Source organism: Euprymna scolopes, chromosome 46, assembly GCF_053919585.1.
Source record: "Euprymna scolopes isolate OS-2025 chromosome 46, ASM5391958v1, whole genome shotgun sequence".
NCBI lineage: Eukaryota > Metazoa > Mollusca > Cephalopoda > Sepiida > Sepiolidae > Euprymna > Euprymna scolopes.
Genome location: NC_136527.1, coordinates 67000980 through 67024132, shown reverse-complemented (window position 1 = coordinate 67024132; position 23153 = coordinate 67000980). Strand labels below are relative to the sequence as shown.

Sequence of the window (23153 nt, the reverse complement as noted above, 5' to 3'; positions counted from 1 at the left end):
GTAAACAAAATGCATTACTTTCTGAAGTGAAATTTGCTGTAAATTTAATACATCTTCAAAAAAATTAACTTTGCAAAATATATGTAAACAAAATGGAATAATTTATAAAGTGAAACTAATTTACTGTAAATTTAATACATCTTCAAAAAATTAACTTTGCAAAATATATGTAAACAAAATGGAATAATTTATAAAGTGAAACTAATTTACTGTAAATTTAATACATCTTCAAAAAAAATTAACTTTGCAAAATATATGTAAACAAAATGTAATAATTTCTAAAGTGAAACTAATTTACTGTAAATTTAATACATCTTCCAAAAAAATTAACTTTGCAAAATATATGTAAACAAAAGTATTTACTTGACATCTCCTTGTAGATTTTCATTTTTTTAACATTTTCAGTTAAAAGTCAACATGGAAACTCATACTGAAAAGAAAGTAATTATCTGTAAAGTGTGTCGATCGTCATTTTGTTGTGAAATACATTTAAAAAAACACATGCAAGAACACGCTGGAGAAAAGAAGATTAAAGAAAAACGACATTCCTGTGTTCAGTGTGGACGTTCATTTTACTATGAATCCATGCTGATAAGTCATGTGCGTAGTCACACGGGTGAGAAACCATTTGCTTGTACAATTTGTGACTCGGTCTTTTCTAGTGCATTAATTTTAAAAAGTCATATGCGAATTCACACAGGTGAGAAACCTTATTCTTGTGAAGTTTGTGGACGTTCATTTAGAAACCGTTCTACGTTGTATGTACATAAGCGAACACATTCTGAAGAAAAACCATTTTCCTGTGAAACATGTGGCTCTTCGTTTAGACAGAAAAGCAATCTGCTAACACATGTGCGAATACACACAGAGAAGAAGTATTCTTGTGAAGTTTGTGGAAGTTCATTTAAAAGCAACACTAAGTTGTCTTCACACAAGCGAACCCATTTTGAAGAAAAATTTTCCTGTGAAATTTGTGGAAGTTCCTTTAAAAGCAACACTAAGTTGTCTTCACACAAGCGAACCCATTTTGAAGAAAAATCATTTTCCTGTGAAGTGTGTGGCTCTTCATTTAAACAGAAAAGCAATCTGGTAACACATGTGCGAATACACACAGGAGAGAAACCTTATTCGTGTGATGTTTGTTGTAAAGCATTTTCTGATTTATCATACTTTAAAAAACATGCACGCATCCATACAGGAGAGAAGCCATATGCATGTACAATTTGTCCAGCGTCATTTTCTGATCGATCAGCTTTGAAAGTTCATATGTACACACACACGGGAGTGAAATTATTTTTATGTGACATATGTGGATGTAGATTTGCACGCAGTCATCATTTGAAACAACATATGAATACACACAAGAAGGCTCAGTAAACTGACTGAAAAGACGATTGCTCCACTATGATAATAATTATAATGGCAGCCCAAGATCTAGGCTTGATGATCAATGCATTTTAGAAAATGAGTGGTCTAAGCAATGATAGCAAATACACTAAAGAGTGTGAGCCACATGACATCTAACTGTAAAGTTCTACGTAGAGATTGCTATTATATGATCCAACACAATGGAGTGTGTAACTATATCCACCAGTTAAATATCGACTGCAGATGATGTGTAAAAAGTTAAATATCGAATGTAAAAGCAGCAAATCCCAGGAACCTATACTAAAAAGAAGAGAAATAAGTCATACACCATCCAGTATGATTATCCAATTGCTACAGATAAGTACTTAAAACACGGAGCCATAAAAGCTGACATAGTAATATGAGAGAAGAAGGAGAAAGAATCAACCTTAATAGAAGTTAGTCCCAACGATGATGGGTTAAACAGAGCTGAAATGGAAAAGAACAAAATGTCAACATGACATGAAAAGAAACTAGAATCTTAGGAAGATCTCTATGATTCTAGTAATTATAGGAGCAACTGAACTCATGAAAACGAATTTCAAAAACTACCTCACAAATATTCCCAGTAAACCAAGTGCAAGCGAGATTCAGGTGATCGTATTTAAAAAGACGGTCAGAATCTTAAAAAGATCTCTCACTTGCAATATACTGAGTTAGAGGGTTAATATTGGGCATCAAGCAGGATACTCCATCAAAAGCTGGAGTAAACTCATGAGAAAATACGCAAAAACATAAACAAAAGAAAAGACACAAAATAAAACTACACAAAAGAAAATGCATAAAAAGGGAGAGAATCTGACATAAGAATGTTTCCTCCTACAAGTAAACCATGACTAAATATTAAAAAAGTTTCTGAAGACCAAATAAATTCTCCTTCGTATGACTTATATGAGGATTAGTGTGCCTGCTCTAAGGTATGTTGCCTATAATAACAATACCAATCTATTACTTCTCCAGACTAGATGGATACTTTACCTGGTAACCAGTAAGACCAAATGACCAAAAAAAGTTATAAGGTAGTTAACTGGTCAATAAGTGAGAAAGAATGGAATATTTGAATATTTATAAATCTTATATAGAGATTGAATGTCAGCCTCAGGAAGGATCCCCTTGATTTTTGAGACAGCGTAAAATAAAACAAAATTTTGAATGCCTAACTGACACAACACTTAAATCTCTTCAGTTGCACTGTATATGGTTTTGTCATGACAAATTGATATAAGAGTGCTTAATCACAAGTAAACTTTGACCAAATATTTTTTCGCTGTATATGGTTTTGTCATGACAAATTTATATGATAGTGCTTAATCACAACTGTATATGGTTTGTCATGACAAATTGATATAAGAGTGCTTAATCACAAGTAAACTTTGACCAAATATTTTTTAAAAATGCAACGCTCACATAAGATCGTCTCACCATGACAATTCATTTGATTAATGATCAACTTTTTCTTAGTAATATCATCAGGAATAACAACACAAAATTGAATGTTTTACCAGATCTGATGAAATCTGATCATGGAATTCAACAAAAACTTACACAGATTACAAGAACAATAAAGTTAAGAGGTATTTAGTTGCTTTAAATAAACAACGCTCTGATCCCCATTTGGCATCAATTGAAATGGATGGCTCTCGTCTTGGAAAGGCTCCATGTTTTGACAAGCTTCTGGGTTTGACCTTTACTCCTGATCTGAAATGGAACACATACATCAAATCTGTTGCCAGGGACGCTGGGAAAATGGTGGGATCCTTCTACCGCTCCAGAAGATATCTCACTATTAATGCAATTCTCTATCTGTATAAAAGCAAAGTACGTCCAAGGATGGAATACTGCTGCCACATCTGGGCAGGAGCTGCTAAAAGCAGCCTATCCTGCCTTGACAGAGTACAAAATAGATTTTGTGGTTTAGTGGGGAATGCCCTTTTCTCTTCCCTGCAACCTCTCTCCCACAGAAGAGATGTTGCAAGCCGGTCTTTGTTTTATCGCTATTTCCATGGCAGGTGCTCGTCTGAGCTCCAATCCCTTGTCCCCCCTCGCCAATCTTTCATGAGAAACACCCGTCTGGCTGAAACTACTGTCAGTAATTTTCCCCACTCTTTATCTGTGCCTAAATTCAAACGTAGATTCCATGAACAAAGCTTCTTTCTTAGAACTGCACGCCAATGGAACTCTCTGCCGCTTGCCTGTTTTCCACCTGACTACAACTTTGATGTCTTCAAGTCCAACATAAACAAACTTCTGACAAACCACCCCCTTAAGTAAGCCAAAGCCTCCAATACTAATGATTACTACAATACTATCTCATTGATTACTGTATATGCAATAACCCTTATCCCTGAGTGGCCTTCGGGCCTTGATAAGTGGTGACCCACATGTGAAAAAAAAAATGAAAAGGAACGAAAATACCATTGTAGGAAGTAACGATTTCAAAACTGAACTCTGCATTCATACTATTTCACAGATTTGGCACCCAGCAACTTATACTGCTTCAATAAATGCCAAAAAGATATGTTTGAAAATCAACTTCAAAAAGGTGTTCAATTCAACAAACGTTAAAGCAATCATGATGGTGATGATAATGGAACATTTTAAAGTTATCTAAGATGACCGAACTGTAACAATGTGGGGATGGAATTTCTTTTCTTGAATGGACACACCAGATTTATCATGGGCAAACTAATTCATTTTTAATAATATCTAATGGAAATCACATCTGGTGAGTTGATGAAAGTAAAATTTCTATGAAAAGATAAAATCATAGAATTGTCATATAATGAAGAGATCCAAGATGAAATAAACAAAAGTTATAAGAGAAAAAATGTGTTTGAATTTCAACAAAATCTTGTACAAATATATATATATATATATATATATATATAAATTGTGTATGTTTAGATATTTTTATGTACAAAATTCACTCTTAAAAAAAACAATCATTATGAATTTTGGAATACAGTTGCAAAATGTAAGTGGTCTGATGTGGGGTATATTTAATTTATGTGCATGTAAATTGAATGTTATCACTTAATGAAAATCAAATGAATGCAATATTTTTCGAAATTAACAATAGCTATTAGATAACAATAAATAGTCCCTAAATGTCAGTTTTCTTGAATTGCAGCAGCAATATGCATATGGACTATATTGAGTGAATTCACACATTAAAAGGGAAGTGCTTGTTAGACATGTACATGCAATGTGATGAAGTAGGAAAGTTAAATATGACCATTGTGGGTTAAGAAATAATGTTGCATCGATAAAAATGTGAGAATAATATGATGGATGAGTAATTTGAGTTTTAAAGAGAATTTATTTGTGATGATTTCAAATTAATATTAAATCTGCACAATATAAGGTGATGTTTGCAAAACAATGGACTTTGATAGTTATGCAATATTGAATGAATAGGTGTTAGTTGTTTGTTTAGTAGTGAATATGATAATAATTTGATGATTTCAAATTAATATTAAATCTGCACATAAGGTGATGTTTGCAAAACAATGGACTTTGATAGTTATGCAATATTGAATGAATAGGTGTTAGTTGTTTGTTTAGTAGTAAATATGATAATAATTTGATGATTTCAAATTAATATTAAATCTGCACAATATAAGGTGATGTTTGCAAAACAATGGACTTTGATAGTTATGCAATATTGAATGAATAGGTGTTAGTTGTTTGTTTAGTAGTGAATATGATAATAATTTGATGATTTCAAATTAATATTAAATCTGCACAATATAAGGTGATGTTTGCAAAACAATGGACTTTGATAGTTATGCAATATTGAATGAATAGGTGTTAGTTGTTTGTTTAGTAGTAAATATGATAATAATTTGATGATTTCAAATTAATATTAAATCTGCACAATATAAGGTGATGTTTGCAAAACAATGGACTTTAATAGTTATGCAATATTGAATGAATAGGTGTTAGTTGTTTGTTTAGTAGTAAATATGATAATAATTTGATGATTTCAAATTAATATTAAATCTGCACAATATAAGGTGATGTTTGCAAAACAATGGACTTTGATAGTTATGCAATATTGAATGAATAGGTGTTAGTTGTGTATTTAGTAGTAAATATGATAATAATTTGATGATTTCAAATTAATATTAAATCTGCACAATATAAGGTGATGTTTGCAAAACAATGGACTTTGATAGTTATGCAATATTGAATGAATAGGTGTTAGTTGTTTGTTTAGTAGTAAATATGATAATAATTTGATGATTTCAAATTAATATTAAATCTGCACAATATAAGGTGATGTTTGCAAAACAATGGACTTTGATAGTTATGCAATATTGAATGAATAGGTGTTAGTTGTTTGTTTAGTAGTAAATATGATAATAATTTGATGATTTCAAATTAATATTAAATCTGCACAATATAAGGTGATGTTTGCAAAACAATGGACTTTGATAGTATGTGCAATATTGAATGAATAGGTGTTAGTTGTTTGTTTAGTAGTAAATATGATAATAATTTGATGATTTCAAATTAATATTAAATCTGTACAATATAAGGTGATGTTTGCAAAACAATGGACTTTTGCAATATTGAATGAATAGATGTTAGTTGTTTGTTTCGTAGTCAATTGGTGTAGTAAATAAATACGACAGGGGAAAACCAAGGTAGAAAACGATAAGAATCAACTTCATAGAAATACAAATGACAAAAAAGATTTGAAAGTCAATTTCTAAAAGTTGTTCAATTCAACAAACGTTAAAGTGATGATGATGATGATGAGGAGGATGATGATGGAGTGTTTTTAAAGTTTTAAAAATCATTGTATTAACCTAACTTTCCATTTGAAAATTCAAAATATCAAATTTTGCTTGAATCACATTCACACCATTCGACACCAAACAAACAAGATTATATTAATTACTACTCTTTTAGTAGTAAATATGATAGTAATTTGATGATTTCAAATTAATATTAAATCTGCACAATATAAGGTGATGTTTGCAAAACAATGGACTTTGATAGTTATGCAATATTAAACGAATAGATGTTAGTTGTGTATTTAGTATTCAATTAACAAAAAACAATAAAAATTGTAAGGCGAATAACATAAGCAAAAACAATAAGAATTTTAAGGAGAATAACACTAACAAATAGTAATAAGGATTTTAACGAAAAAATAAGAATTTTAAGGAGAATAACATTAACAAAAAAACAATAAGAATTTTAAGGAGAATAACATTAACAAAAACAATGAGAATTTTAAGGAGAATAATATTAAAAAAACTAAGTATTTTTAGGAGATGAAAATTAACAAAAAACAATAAGAAGTTTAAGGAGAAATACATTAACAAAAAACAATAAGAATTTAAAAGGAGAATAACACTAAAAATAGACAATAAGAATTTTAAGGTGAATAACATTAACAAAAAAAACTGAGAATTTTACAGAAAATACAAATAACAAAGAAATAAGAATTTTAAGTAGAGTAACATTAACAAAAAAAAAACAATAAGAATTTTAAGGAGAATAACATTAAAAAAAACGAGAATTTTAAGCAGAACAACATTAACAAGAGAAAAAAAGAATTTTAAGGAGAATAACATCAACAAAAAAAAAGAATTTTAAGGAGAATAACATCAACAAAAAAAAAGAATTTTAAGGAGAATAACATCAACAAAAAAAAAGAATTTTAAGGAGAATAACATTAACAAAACAAAACGATAAGAATTTTAAGGAGAATAAAATTAGCAAACAACAATAAGAATTTTAAAAAGAATAACATTAACAAACAAAATAGGAGAATAACATTGACAAAAAAACAAGAATTTCAAGAACTTCAATTAACTAAAGAAACAATCAGAATTTTAAGGAGAATAAAATTAACAAAAAAACCCCAAAAATTTTAAGGAGAATAACATTAGCAAAAAAAAAGAAGAATTTTAAGGAGAATAACATTAACAAAAAACAATAAGAATTTTAAGGTGAATAACATTAGCAAAAAAAAAAGAATTTTAAGGAGAATAACATTAACAAAAAAACAATAAGAATTTTAAGGTGAATAACATTAGCAAAAAAGAAGAATTTTAAGAATAACGTTTTTAAGTTTTGAGACATTGTGTTGAACACAGATGGCGGCGTAGTTCAGATGAGTAACCAAGATGGCGACCAAGAATCAAATGCGGTCTGTTGCGTAGGTAACCTCTTAAGTTCTGAGATATTATGTTGAACAAAGATGGCGGCATAGTTCAGATCAGTAACCAAGATGGCGGCGTAGTTCAGATCAGTAACCAAGATGGCGGCGAAGAATTAAATGCGGTCCGTGATGTAGCAAATGGCGAACTGATTGAATCTAAAATTCGACGATTTTTATAATAATTTTGTGACGTTTTGATTTGTTGTTTAGCACAGTTGTTGGTTATAAAAATGATTGGCGAATCCATTCGTCTCATACCCCCATTACAAGTCAAAAACTTTTTACACACCCCCTTTTTTGATATAATGGAAAAATCCTTTCGGATTCAATTTTTGTTTCACTTGAGAAAAAGAAAGAAAAAGAAAAAATAAATGAACAAAGAAAAGAACGCCAATAAAATAATTTTTTTCTTCTTTTTCATCTGGTTTTATTGGAATTTGTCTTTATTCTCATCGGTCAGAAAGAATTAATATATTGGTATAATGTATGCAAAAAGAAGCCATTTTTGGGGGGGGATACATATAAAAATAAACACTTCAAATATATATAAACATACAAATAGAATACTTTTCAAATACATATAAACATATGCACAAAAATTCACAAATATACATTTTTGTTTTGTTTTAACAAATGTTTGCCAAAAAAAGACACTAAAAGAACTATTTGACAAAGTAGGAAGTTTACAAAAGGGTTTTAACAAGTGGCTTTTTTGTTTTGTAACAAAAACTGGAAACATTATGTTAGGTATTAATTGGTTAATTTGGTTAGTAAGGTAGAAATGCTCGCAGTTTAACGTCGTGCCTGGGACAATTTACAATTTCTTCTTTTTTTTTTTTGGTGTGATTTTAACTTCTTCATGCTTCTCCTTTTATGTTTCTGAAAAGAGATTTATTCATAATTAGATTCTAAAAAGTTCGGTTATAAAATTTCTTAATTTTATTCTTTTTATAGGTTTAGTGAAAATGTCGGCTATATTATTCTCAGACGTCACATAAGAGTAATAGATTTTTTTCTTATTTCATCCCTTATAAAATGATATCTGATATCAATATGCTTCGACCTTTGATGAATCATAGAATTATTTGCTAATAAGATACTGCTCTGATTATCACAATGAATTACTATAGGTTTTTTACTTAGATCTGGTTTTAAAATAAATTTTAGAAGGGTGTTCAGAAAAATCCCTCCTGCGCGGAATGAGTAAGAGCCACATATTCTGCTTCACAAGTAGAAAGTGCCACAATTTGTTGCTTTTTAGTTTTCCAAGAGATCATAGGTCCAGCCTTTGACAGTCTAAAACAATACCCCGCTATACATTTCTATCAGAGTTAGCCCAATCTGAATCCGAGAAGCCTTCTAAATTTAGAGGATATGTGGATTTTTTAAATCTTAAAGATTGTTCCTTGGTTCCTTTTAGGTAACGAAGGATTTGTTTTGCACGATTAAGGTCTTTAATTGTCGGTTTCGATAAGTTTTGAGATAGCTTTGTTACAGTGTAACATATGTCAGGCCTTGTTGCGGTCATCAAGTAGATGAGGCTTCCTACCATTTTCCTGTATATCTGGTTATCTATGAATTTTGTTTCAGTCCCTATATTTTTATTTATGTCAATTTCGACGGGAGTTGAACGCGGCTTACAATCTTGCATTCCAAACTTGAGCAGAATTTTTTCAATGTATCATGTTTGGTTCATAGTTATAGTTTCATTTTCACAGGTAAATTTTATACCGAGGAACCATGACAGTCGTCCAAGGTCGGCCATTTTAAATTTTTTATTTAATTCATTTTTAACATCTCTTAAAGTGTTTTCACAATTTCAGGCGAGTAATATATCGTCAACCCAAAAAAACAAAATCAACAATTTATTACCTATATTTTTGGTATACATGCACGCGTCTACGAGACATTGTTGAATTCTTGTTCTATTAAATAATTATGGAGTGTTAAATTCCAATTGTATGCACTTTGTTTTAATCCTTATAACGATTTATTTAATTTCATCACTCAATTTTTATTTTTCATTTTAAATCCCTCTGGAGGGTAAATGTAGATTTCACAGTCAATCGGAGCATTTAAATTAGCATTTTTTACATCCATTTGATGTATTTTTAAATCGTATTGCGTGGCAAGTTGTAATAAAATTCTAATTGTCGTTAAATTTGTCGTTGTTGAAAATGTTGCACAATATTCCACTCCAGGAATTTGTGAGAAACCTTTCGCTACAAATCTTGCTTTAAAAGTTTCACTGCCAGAAGCTGTGATTTTTTTTGGAAAAAACCCAGTGTGAAGAAATTATATTTTTATCTGTTGGTTTTGCCACTATTTCGTATATGTTATTTTCAGATAAAGCTTTCAATTCAGATACCATAGCCTGTCCCCATTCTTGGTGGTTTTGTGAATTAATCGCCTCATTATAACTTTCCGGTGCGCTGTTCAACGAATAACAATAATCCATGGCGTAATCTTGTATCTTTTCAATTTGTAAGAAGTCTGGCCTTTTTCGCTCCCTTATTGGGTATCGATGTGTCTGGTTACTGTTTTCGTCAGAAGTACTGTAATTGTCGTTGTTATTAATATTTTCATTGTGATCGATTAAGATGCTAGGCAATATTTCACGTTTTTCATTCACTGGATCGTCATTTTTAATATATAATGTATCATTGAATTTTACACATCTAACCTTTTTTATGGCATTTTTAGCTGCAAAGTAGATTAAGTATGCCAGACTATATTTATCGTAATCTACGAAAGTACCTTTTTCGCTTTTAGTATTTAGTTTACTAGTATTTTCTATAATATATATATTTATACCGCAAAATGTTTCATACGTCTATAATATATATATTTATACCGCAAAATGTTTCATACGTCATTTTTTCTAGCCTCTTATTGAACGATCTATTTCTGATATATGCTGCTGCCATTAAAGCGTATGTCCATAAACTATGTGCTAATTTCGATTCGATAAGCAGGCATCTTGTCATTTCAAAAAGGGTTCGCCATGCCCTTTCAGCCGTGCCATTTTGGAAGGGGGAGTATGGTGCCGATTTCTCGTGTTTAATACGATGGTTAATTAATAGAAATTCAAAGTCTTTACTAGTAAATTCAGTCCCATTGTCTGAGCGAATACATTTTACTGAACCGTACGGGGCAACATCAGCTAAATATTTCTTAGTGGCGAGGATAGTGTCGGATTTGTTTTTTAGAAAGTAAATGATAATTAAACTGGAAAAATCATCAATAAAGTTCAAAACGTATCTTAGATTGTTTCTCCCCATCGGGCTGACCAGACCTGCTAAGTCACAATGCACAAGTGAGAGAATTTTCGTAGCTTTTTTCTCTGGTGTTCGGCTTATATCTTTTGTTTTGTTTTAACATTAACAAAAAAACAATAAGAATTTTAAGGTAAATAACATTAACAAAAAAACAATAAGAATTTTAAGGAGAATAACATTAAAAAAAAAACAATAAGAATTTTAAGGAGAATAACATTAAAAAAAAAAAACAATAAGAATTTTAAGGTAAATAACATTAACAAAAAAACAATAAGAATTTTAAGGTAAATAACATTAACAAAAAAAAACAATAAGAATTTTAAGGTAAATAACATTAACAAAAAAACAATAAGAATTTTAAGGATAACATTAACAAAAAACAATAAGAATTTTAAGGTAAATAACATTAAAAAAAAAACAATAAGAATTTTAAGGAGAATAACATTAAAAAAAAAAAACAATAAGAATTTTAAGGTAAATAACATTAACAAAAAAAAACAATAAGAATTTTAAGGTAAATAACATTAACAAAAAAACAATAAGAATTTTAAGGTAAATAACATTAACAAAAAAAAACAATAAGAATTTTAAGGTAAATAACATTAACAAAAAAACAATAAGAATTTTAAGGATAACATTAACAAAAAACAATAAGAATTTTAAGGTAAATAACATTAACAAAAAACAATAAGAATTTTAAGGAGAATAACATTAAAAAAAAAACAATAAGAATTTTAAGGAGAATAACATTAACAAAAAAAAACAATAAGAATTTTAAGGAGAATAACATTAACAAAAAAAAAACAATAAGAATTTTAAGGTAAATAACATTAACAAAAAACAATAAGAATTTTAAGGTGAATAACATTAACAAAAAAAAGAAGAAATTTAAGATGAATAACATTAACAAAAGAATTCTAAGGTGAATAACATTTACAAAAAAGCAATCAGAATTTTAAAGAGAATAACATTAACAATAAAAACAATAAGAATTCTAAGGGGAATAAAATTAACAAAAAAAAAAAAAAAAAAAGAATTTTAAGGAGAATAACATTAACAAAAAACAATAAGAATTTTAAGCGGTATAACACTTACAAAAAGTAATAAGAACAATTATTATAAACACTTCTATTATGTACAAGTAATATAAATAAAAAGACACGAAGAAAGTAGATGAAGAAAAAAATGAAAAGTATATGTTACAGTCTGTTCAAGAAATCGATCTAACGATGCACAGTTGTTGATATAAGAGTAGCAGTAGGAGTTGTTAAAAGTGTGAAGTGCATTTTTACTTCAACAAATTATTTTTGATGAAATCACATTGGTGGGAATGAATTAAGAATTTGAGTGAATTGATGCATTGCGTAATGGCAGGATAAACGACAATATGTTTTTATACACTTGTGTGTATAAAAGTTGGAAGTCTTTTGAAGCGGTAAAACAATTTTATTTTAGTAAAAATATTTCATTTCGTGACTGTTTCCTGTTGTTACAAAAGTGTATTATTTTATTTGTTTGCTAGTGTTGTTCCATGTTGATTTTGTAGCATATAAACGTTGCCATTCAGCATCTTCTGACTGTTTTTGTAAACATCATTAAGATGCTAAGTAAAAGTCGATTTTAGCAGTGTCACTAAAATTAGCTTTCAAATATTTATCGATTAATTTGTTGAAACAAGAGCGCTAAAAGGGAATTGTCAGATTTATATGTGTTGCATAACATTAGTTGAATAGTGTTTCATAAGATCAAAGTGTAGTATCTGTTCTTCAGATGCTGCACTTCAATTTCTTGTTCTCTGTCAGTGGAGGAGAAATCCTTCACGACTGAGACAATTTTTATTTTTGTTCCTTTTCTCCACGTTAAAAAACGACCCAGGTGTCTAACTCAGTCCCGTGGGGAGGCAGTGTAAATAGGAATATTAGTGGAATAGTGTTGCATAACATTAGTGGAATAGTGTTTCATAACATTAGTTGAATAGTGTTGCATAACATTAGTTGAATAGTGTTGCAAACAAAATTGGATAATTATGATTCGCTTTTGAAGATAATCAATAAAGCTTTGCTGCCTTTCGCAAAATATTTGAAAGAATTTATTTTCTTTGCTATAAAAAGTTATGTAAATAATTAAAATAACAATTATTTTCTCCATGGTCTAATATAAAATATGAACTCACTTTGTTAATGTTGTGCGTTACAAATCACCCCTATTTGAGAATTACGTGGAATCAACCAGTCCTATGCATACCACTGGTTTCAAAGACTAAATGGAGACATCCATACCATGTTTAACCGCATGCTATGAACTCGTACCTTTCATACCACTTCAATGGCCCCTGAATTCTTTATGATAAATACATATTATATTTTATACACTTTACACTACTTGCGGTTTCTTTCATTTTTGACCCCTAAAACGGGTCTACAACAACTGGCGACAAGGATGATTCAAGAACTTCCCGGATCAGTCTTAACAATTGCTTACAACAACTGAATGACGAATATTCAGGCAAGGACTCACTCTAAAAAGTAAACAGCCATTTCAAAACATTTGACGACCAAAAGGATTCAAGGAAAAAGAACACGTGGATATTCGAAATAATTTTTCCTACACTTGGGGGAAATTCAAAGCGTCAAAAGTATTTATTTTTCAAAAGTTTGGCGAAGAACGGGAAAAATTATTTGTCAACATTGGGAAAAAAACATTTGAGCATAAAAATCCACAAACACGGGATGAAGAACATTTTGAAAAAGGACAAGAATTCTGGCTAAAAAAAAAAAGAATATAACAAAGACGTCATCAAAAAGCCTTATCTTGCTGTTAAAATAGCTACCAAAAGCGTAAACTACAGGCTGAAATAGAACTCCAGACAATTGCAAATTTATTTTGCTATTTATTATTTCTGTTAACGAACCAAATTTTACTATTAATTATTTCTGCAAATAAGAGCCGAATTTATTTTGCTATTAATTATTTCTGTAAATAAGAACCAAATTTATTTTACTATTAATTATTTCTGTAATAAGAACCGAATTTATTTTGCTATTAATTATTTCTGTAAATAAAAGTACATTTATTTTACTATTAATTATTTATCTAAATAAAAGTACATTTTTTTCGCACAGAAATCGAAACGAGTAGCGAATATTAAATACTATAAACTCTCTTTCACACATAAGTAACTAATTCTCTTTAAAGAAAAGAAGAGGAAAAATGTGTAGAATCAACAAGGAATTGAATGCAGTACCTATACGTTACAGAAATTGAAAAATGAAAAACGCAGAATTATTTTCTCAGGAAAATTGCCACATAGGGAAGTAAATAAATATTCGTAAATAACCAGGTACGAATTTTGTAAATTTGTGTTGTTTTCTTTTGAGTTGGTACTATAGAAAAAGTAAATCAATGAATTTTGTTGTTTCTGACAAAAAAATGGACGATTTTACAAAAAAAAATTTGGGAAATGGTGAAATTCCAACAAAGTTAATAATTAGAACTTGAAAAAAGGTTCCGAGAAGAGCAATTAGCTATACAAGAGAAACAATTGGCAATACAGAAACAAAATGAAGAGAAACAGTTAAATTTAATGAAATATCTCGAGGAACACATAGAAGAGAATAGAAAGAAATGAACGAACGTATATTGGAAAAGCTGTTAGATTTAATGAAATACTTCGAGGAAAAACAGGAAAGAGAAAAGAAAGAAATGAATGAACAAATATTGGAATCGAACAAATATTGGAATTGAAAAAATTACATTCTGAGCAACAACACCAGTCAGATGAAAAAAAAATGGGGTTGATAACGCAAGTTTTAGTGAATAAGGATAGTGGAGAAGAAACCAGCACAGCTTTTTTTTCCAAAATGCGATCTGGTCAGCTATTGATACATTTCACACTGCTTCTGAGGAAGACCTAACGTTTGGGACATATTTCAGAAGATTTGAAGACCTTTTTAAGATTGATTTCAGTGCATGGACTGATCAAAAGAAGGTTCGTTTATTGCTATGGAAGTTATATACATCCGAACATAACAAATGGTTGGACTATATTTTACCAAGAAAAACCAACGAATTGTCGTTTGACGATGCATTCAAACTATTAATGGAGTTATACTGTCCAAAACAAAGCCTTTTCCATAAAAGATAGAAATACATGAAACTTACATGTCAGGAGAGTCAAGACTATACGACTTTTGCATCTATAGTTTTATTCACTATCAACTGTGATAATTTGAAATTGTGTTCATTAATGGCGGAGAATTTCAAATGCTTCATATTCACACAAGGTTTGATAGCCACAAAAGACGCCGATATAAGACGTGTTCTAAATAAATTGGAATTAGAACCTGATTTGACGCTTCAGAAACTGGCTGAAGATTGTCAGCGGTTTGTGGCAATGACGCAAGATTCCCGAAACACAGAGGAAGCAGGTATCGCTCACATTAAAAAAATATGCTTCAAAACTAAAGGATACCTGCTGGCCAGCAATTAGCAACCAAGAGGCAAAAAGAACCCTTCACAAAATTATCAGGATAGACAAAATCCTAGGACCCCTCGTATCAAATGTGGAGCTCATGGGTACAATGCATGTCAGTACCAAATGGAAATTAATATGTGACCTATGCAAGAGAACGGGGCACAAGGCCTCATATTGCAGAGCAAAAGTAGCAAAAAAGAGCTACGTAAAAACTGCAGAAATGGATCCTTCACCAATAGAGAACATAAGAGAAGCATGTTACAGTGAGAATCAGAAATAAAGAAGTAAAACTAAAACTCGATTCAGGGTCGAATTTATTAATGATAAATTTTCAAATGTGGAAGAGAACAGGAAAGCCCACAATGATGAAGACGAATAAAGTCTCAAGGTCGGTAACTGGTAAAAAAAAAAAAATTTTGAGGGTGAGGTGGTTATTAATGTGTCACTAAAAAGAACGACTAAAAAGCTAAAAGTTTCGTTCTAAGGAACACAACAAACATGAACGATTGGATTCAGGAATTTCAATTATGGGAGTAGCCAATGAGTTTTTTTTGTTTCAAAGTCAGAAACCTAACGGTCGAAGGTGACAAACTCCAAAAATATCTAAAAAAAAATCTTTCCCAAGTTGTCTCTCTGAAAAGCTTGAATGCTGCACTAAAATAAAGGCGAGATTCCAATTGCTGGATGAAACAAAACCAATATTCAAAAAGCCACGGAGCATACCGTTTGCTTTGAGGGAAAAAATTGAAGAAGAATTGGAAAGACTATGTAACACTGGGATTTTTACCCCTATTCACTATAGTGAGTGGGCCGTCCTCACCGTATACATGAAAAAAAAATCTAAAGAGATTAGGATATGCGCAGACTTCTTGACTGGATTGAATGCGGCACTCAAGGACCATCATGACCTGCTCACAAACCCAGAAGAAATATTCGCTATGTTAAATAGCAGAAATTTTTTTTCCAAAATAGACTTAAGCGAGGCATACCTATAAAGACCAGTAGATGAAGATAGCTCGAAAGTTTTGTGTATCTCAATGCACAAAGGACTTTATAAATTGAATAGATTAGCATTTGGTATAAAAGTAGCACCTGCAATTTTCCAACAGGTAACCGATATTTTGCTAAATGGTTTGGATTTTGCAATAGGCTATCTGGATGATATTCTTATGTGAAGTTAAAATGTTGAATAACAGAGATCATGTATTTCAAGTGTTTGACAGAATAAAAGAATCCAGCTTCACATTGAAAGAAAGCAAAATGCAGGGTGTTTTTGAACAAATTAAATACCTGGGTCATATCATATCATTGATAAGGACGGGAGGAAACCTGATACCGACAGGTCCAAAGCTATAAAAGACATGCCAGAACCTCATAATGTAACTACATTGCAGAGTTATTTTAAGGCTCGTGAACTATTATCAGACGTTCGTTAAGAACATGCATGAATTGTGTGCGCCATTGAATGTACTATTAAAAAAGGACAAAAAATGGGACTGAACGTCTGAGTGCCAGGCAGCGTTTAAGAAATTAAAAGACGTATTAACGTCAGATTTATCACAGACTCATTTCAATCGGAAACAAGATATTATTGTCGCAACTGACGCAAGTTCTTATGGGATCGGGGCATGCATTCTACACAAGATGTCTGATGGGTCCATTAAGCAGATCGCCCATGCGTCAAGAACTTTACTGCCTGCCAAGAAGAATTACTCCTAAATCGAAAATGAAGCACTGGGGAATCATATTCGGTGTTACAAAATTCCACAGATTTTACACGGTCATAAATTTTAATTGCAAACTGATCATCAGCTTTTTATAACCATATTTGGCTTTAAAAATGTCTGCCAACTTACACAGCCAACAGATTGCACAGATGGGGGCCATTCTACTGAATTCCGATTTACATATGGAATTTCTTACATCTGCAAAGTTAAGTCATGCAGACGGATTGTCGCGATTAATCCCGAAATCAAGGAAACTGCTAGAAGACAGTAATAGTGTCACTACAAAGTGAAAAGGACTATACAAAAATACTATGTAATACGATCAAGAAACTACCAGTTACTTTGGAAGATATAATAAGGGAGGCTGAAGAAGATAGTTTCATCAAAGAAATGAAATAAAATGTTCAATCAGATAAATTGGCGGCAGAAGCTTATTCTATGTGCAATGAGGTACCGAGAAAGAGTAGTAATCCCAGCTACACTACAAAAGAAAATTCTAAAGGATTTCCCTACGGGGAACCCTGAGGCTACACGAATGAAGAGCCTCATGACGTTTACTGGAAGAGTATGAACACTGATAAAGAAGGCATGGTAAACTTGTGTAAGGGATGCACATTGGCGTCAAAATCGACCCCAATACAATTTAGTACGTGGCCAAAAACGGACCACCCATGACAAAGAATACACGTAGATTGCACAGGTCCACTGGGTGGAAACTATTATTTAATAGTGGTAGACATTTTTCAAAATGGTCTGAGGTATTCTGATGGATTTTATAATCAGTGTTCTTCACGAATTGTTCGCTAGGTTTGGTGTGGTTGATGGTCTAGTGTCAGACAATAGCACATCATTCACTTCAGCAAATTTTAAAAGCTTCTGCGAGGATTTCCAGGTTAACTACATAACAACACACACCTATCACTGCCGATAAGACCGTCAATCAGAGAGGTTTGTAGACACATTGAAAAGAGCCCTGAAGGCAAAAGGAACGCCCTCAGAAAAGGTGCTACAGCAGTTTTTACAAATTTACCGAATTACACCAAATGAAAGCACTTCAGTGAAGATGTTGCCAGCAGAGTTAATGTTCGCGAGGAAAATAAGGCTGGTCTTCAAGAAACTTTTACCAAAACAGGTGAAACCGCCAAATACTATAGTTCCTAAAAAGAGGTATTTACCTGGTGAAAAGGTATTTTTCCATTTACACAAAATAATAGTATGATGTGGGAACTAGGAAAGATTCAGAAAAGGATTGAGTGAATGGTCTACATTATGGAAGGTCCAAAATATACTCACAAGAATTATTTAAACCAAATTTGAAAACATATCACAGATCACGAAAGACAACCTCCTGCTAAACAAGAAGTAATGGACCAGATATATGACACGTTCAACTTGGTAACACAAGTAGCTAGGCAATGCCAGTCCTCCAGAAAAAGGAAACTGACCAGCCCGAAAGAGATCAACCCCAGTAAAAAGAGCTATACGATCATCCCAGGGGAAGGAAAGGGTGTTGTGGGGTACAAATCACCCCTATTTGAGTACTAAGTGGAATTAACCACTGGTTTCTGAGACTAAATGGAGACATTCATACCATGTTTAAACGCATGCTACAAACATGTATGGCTTCTGTATTCTTTATGATAAACACATATAATATTTTATACACTTTACACTATTTATGGTTTCTTTCAATTCTGACCCTTAGCACGGGTCTACAACAATTAATAAATATTTCAACAAATATGTTACTTGTATTGTAAGCTTGTTAAATAATGATTTGGGGAACAAAATAATAATAAAATTGTACATAATATATAATAGAAATGTTGTCTTTTAACCCACAATGAGTAATAAGTTTATTTGCAATAAACATGCATACATATATATTTTTTTATTTTTCAGAATATCTCGCATTTATGAGTATTTAAAGATTCGAACAGATGTACATTCCTTGGAGATTTGAAATATGGAAACGATTTCTGAAAAAATATGCTGCAATTTTTTATGTACATTGTTTAAAGTCAAAAAGACTGAAACGGAAGAATCATACATTTGTAAATATTGGGATTCGTAAAGACTACATATTGTAAATACTAAATAATATGTCTGTAGCTTGATATTGCAAATCGTCAGTTTTGAGAATTGGATAAAAATCTTTGATTATTTATTATTTATGTAGAGTTTAAGTATCAACTGGCTAGTTGTATAAAAGTTATTATTTTATTCTATTTAAACCGATCTGCATAGATTGGTCAATCTTTCAAATTCATAAATCTAAAAGCTGAAACATCGAAGAACACACAATTCTTCTAAACAATTCACTAAAACATATCTAAAATGTTCTTTCTACAAATGTGAATATCTCATAATTGATTCCAATTATTCTACAAGTGCACAATATGGAAAACTACGAACAGGCAAATTGTACTAAAGATGTGACATATTTTTACGTCAAGAATTAACTAAATATCTAAAACTTGAGAAGAACTATATTTTTGTAATTCTTTTAGAAATAAATACGTGCAGAAGGAAACAACATGAATATTGTAGAGAAACCATATTCTTGCGAAGTATGTAGTTCTTCTTTTACACGGAAACAAGATATGTTGGTACATATGCGAACACATACTGGAGAGAAACCATATTCTTGTGAAGTATGTGGTTCTTCTTTTTCATGGAAACAAAATATGGTGGTACATATGCGAACACATACTGGAGAGAAACCATATTCTTGTGAAGTATGTGGTTCTTCTTTTAAACGGAAACAAAATGTGTTGGAACATATGCGAACACATACTGGAGAGAAACCATATTCTTGTGAAGTATGTGGCTCTTCTTTTGCACAACAACATGCTGTTGTACAGCATATGCGAATACACACTGGGGATAAGCCATATTCTTGTGAAGTATGTAGCTCTTCTTTTACACACAAACATTCTATGTTGGAACACATGCGAATACATACAGGAGAGAAACCATATTCTTGTGAAGTATGTGGCTCTTCCTTTACAATAAAAAGGTCCATGCTCCGACATATGCGAACACATGCTAGAGAGAAACCATATTCTTGTGAAGTGTGTAGCTCTTCCTTTACAAGAAAAGAACATATGTTGAAACATATGCACACACATACAGGGGAAAAACCATATTCTTGTAAAATCTGTGGTATTTCTTTTAGAATGAAACACCATGTATCGCGACATATGCAAATGCATACTAAAAAGAGCTCTCGGTTGGTTTCAATGAAAAGTGGGGCAATGTTGGCAGCTAGTTTGGCTGCCCCATACCCAGCATTACAATCTCCAAAGGAAGAAAAATAAAAAAAAGTATGAGCGAAAAAATAAGGAAAGAGTATGTGCGCCATGTCAGAAAAGGGAGTGACTACAATCTGAGCCTAGGCTCACGAACAAAATAGTCAACCACCTGCTTTTCTTGTGAAGTGTTTGCCTCTTCTTTCACACAAAAACAATGTTACAACATGTGTGAATGCATACGTGAGAGAAACCATATTCTTATGAAGTATGTTGCTATTTATTTTCAATGAAACCTCATGTATGGACACATAAATAGATGATCACGATCAAGGCTTGATGACCAAAGTGTTTTTAAAAGATGAGTAATCTGTAAATGTTCGTCCACACAGAATTAAAGAATGCGAATCACCTGACATCCAGCTGTAAGGTTTTGCTGGAAGAAAGAACAGTTGGAAATGCTGGAAGAAAGAACAGTTGGAAATGTCAACAGCATCCATTATTTCTATGCAATTACTTGAGTTATTTATCTTGAAACCGTTGCTATTTACCATGATAGGACAATAAAAATGAAAATGAGTCATGCTTTTAAGATGAGTAATCTGAATAATGACAACATGCAGAATTAATGTGAATCAGATGACATCCAGCTGTAAGTTTTTGATGAAACACCGTTACTATATAATATGACACAATCGTGTGTGTAAATAACTCCGTCGGACAATCTGAACAAAGTTCAATATCGAATGCAACAGCAAGTTCTGGGAACTTACCATGATAGAATGATATTGGGCAGGAAAAGGAAAACTCGATGCTGAGTGAAACAGAACTGAAAATGATTATATAACGATATACCAAGTTATTATGTATGACATGCAAAGAAACTGGACATTTAGAAAGATTTTTATCATTCCAGTAATTCTAGAAGGAATTGAACTCGGTTTGATTATATGATAACCAAGTTCAAAAGAGGTTAAAACATTTGCTATTGAATGAAAAGTAAGGATCTTATAAAGACATTTCAGTTTGAATTTATGTAACAGCAGGTATATATCTGGGGGCAGGTTGAATGTCCCGTCTTCAACCTAAATAAAGTGATGAGTAAAAAAAAAGAGAAACCATGTACTTGTCAAATATGTGGCTCTTCTTTTACAACTAAAAATTATTGCAACATATGCAAATGTTTGAGAGAAACTATATTCTTTTTAAGTATTTGTGTCGTCTTTTTCAATATATTACCAGTGAACACATTATCAAAATTATGTTCCTGTAAGCTACATTCTTTTTAGCTTTTACAGAGATACACTATATTGGTGGAGACCCGAAATAATAGTGTGGAAATAAAATTCCTAAATGTTTAAATTATCAATGTTGTTAGATTTGTCTTTCTTTAAGAATTTATAAACTACTTTTAAGAGTTATTCCCCTTTAACTGTAGTTTTCTACTTGTTCTTATTTTGATGAAACTCTCTTATTTTTCGTTGTCATAAGCAATTATATTACATGCATGTACAGTCTCATCTCTATATAAATAAAATGAACTTATTTTTTCCCGTCTGATTTTGACATTAATAGGATTAAAAATCAAGATATTTCATGCAAATATAATATGCACAAACGGCAGAACAATATCTGAGGTGTGTTATAGGCTTATTATTTCTCAAATACCTCGATAATCTTAGATTTCTATACTTTTTCTGCTGAGAAGTCACGGCCAAAATCGGTTAAGATCAATGGAAGTGGTAAAATATTTTATCTCTAATAAATTCCTCCTCCCCCTGCCACCACTTAACACCGTTTGGGGATCGTTCACAAGGAACAGTTGAGAAGAGAACACTGGTTTGGCTTCGTAGTTCTTTCATGTGAAGTTATTTAAAATCACTAAACTAAGCTGCAGTGCTCTGTGGCGTAGTTGTTAGCGTGCTGGACAATTCACATTATATTTTCACGTTCGCGCCGACCTACCGTAGTCTTTTTTTTTCCTAAACAACTGGAATGTACTTTTCTTGGTGACCGAACTGTTAACGTTGCAGATGTTTGTTTTTTTTCACACTTTATTTTCCTACTTTTACTCATGACTCCGGGTTTGATCCTTCCTACTTACCTACCATAACATTTTTTAAAACTCCTCCCCCCCCCCCGTCCCGGAAACAAACACTCGGGCAACGCCGGGTACCCCCGCTAGTAATGTAAATAAAGTGCAGACATCTTTGTGTCTTTGTTGAACGAAAAGTCTCCTTAAGTGTGTTTTATTTTTAAATACTCTGTATTTCATTATGAATTGTACAATCTGAAATTTATTTTTGAACAAAGTCTGCTTTATTTGAATGAGTCTTGACTAATAATTATTCAACACTATAAAGTTTATAAATTTTAATTTTCAAACAAGGTTATCTGTCTTCTAGTACGAAGTCTATCATCTTTAATCTATTTTCAAATGAAGGTTTTTATTTGATGCTTGACTATAATAATTATCAAACAAAGGTTATTGACCGATGAGAACAACCTGATGATCATTTAGAAGAAATTGAATCATCAATAAAAAAGTATTAGGATAAGAAACAATACAATTGGAAGTGAGTTTTCAAAAGAGGAAATATCAAAGTTGCAGGTTGTATGAGACTCAAAGTTTCAAATAATTTTATATTTTAATATGTATTTCTTAATCTAGAATGAATCTACAGGTTCTAGAAAGTTCTGCATATTTACTGAGGATGTCAACTCCTAAATGACAAGCAGAAATTAGTGTCTACAGGTTCAAGAATTGGGAGTATAAACTTTAAAAATGCAGTAAAAATAAGATTTATGCCGCTATGGACCAAATAATTTACACAAACT

The 23153-nt window shown here is 31.5% G+C and overlaps 1 protein-coding gene across 2 annotated transcripts in view; it reads left to right on the top strand.

The window, feature by feature from the left end:
- Positions 1-22245, top strand: part of LOC145271006 (uncharacterized) — a 28597-nt gene extending 6352 nt beyond the window's left edge. Inside the window, exon 3 of one of the 2 annotated variants that reach the window (XR_013865649.1) lies at positions 18967-22245. Coding sequence is in view for 1 of the 2 variants with exons in the window: in XM_080126570.1 (XP_079982696.1) it covers positions 418-1377 (960 nt within the window). In the remaining variant the exon portion in view is untranslated. Of the gene's footprint in view, positions 1-405; positions 11087-18966 lie in introns of those variants that run through there. The other variant, XM_080126570.1, reaches the window with a different exon arrangement.
- The last annotated feature ends 908 nt before the right edge of the window (positions 22246-23153 follow it).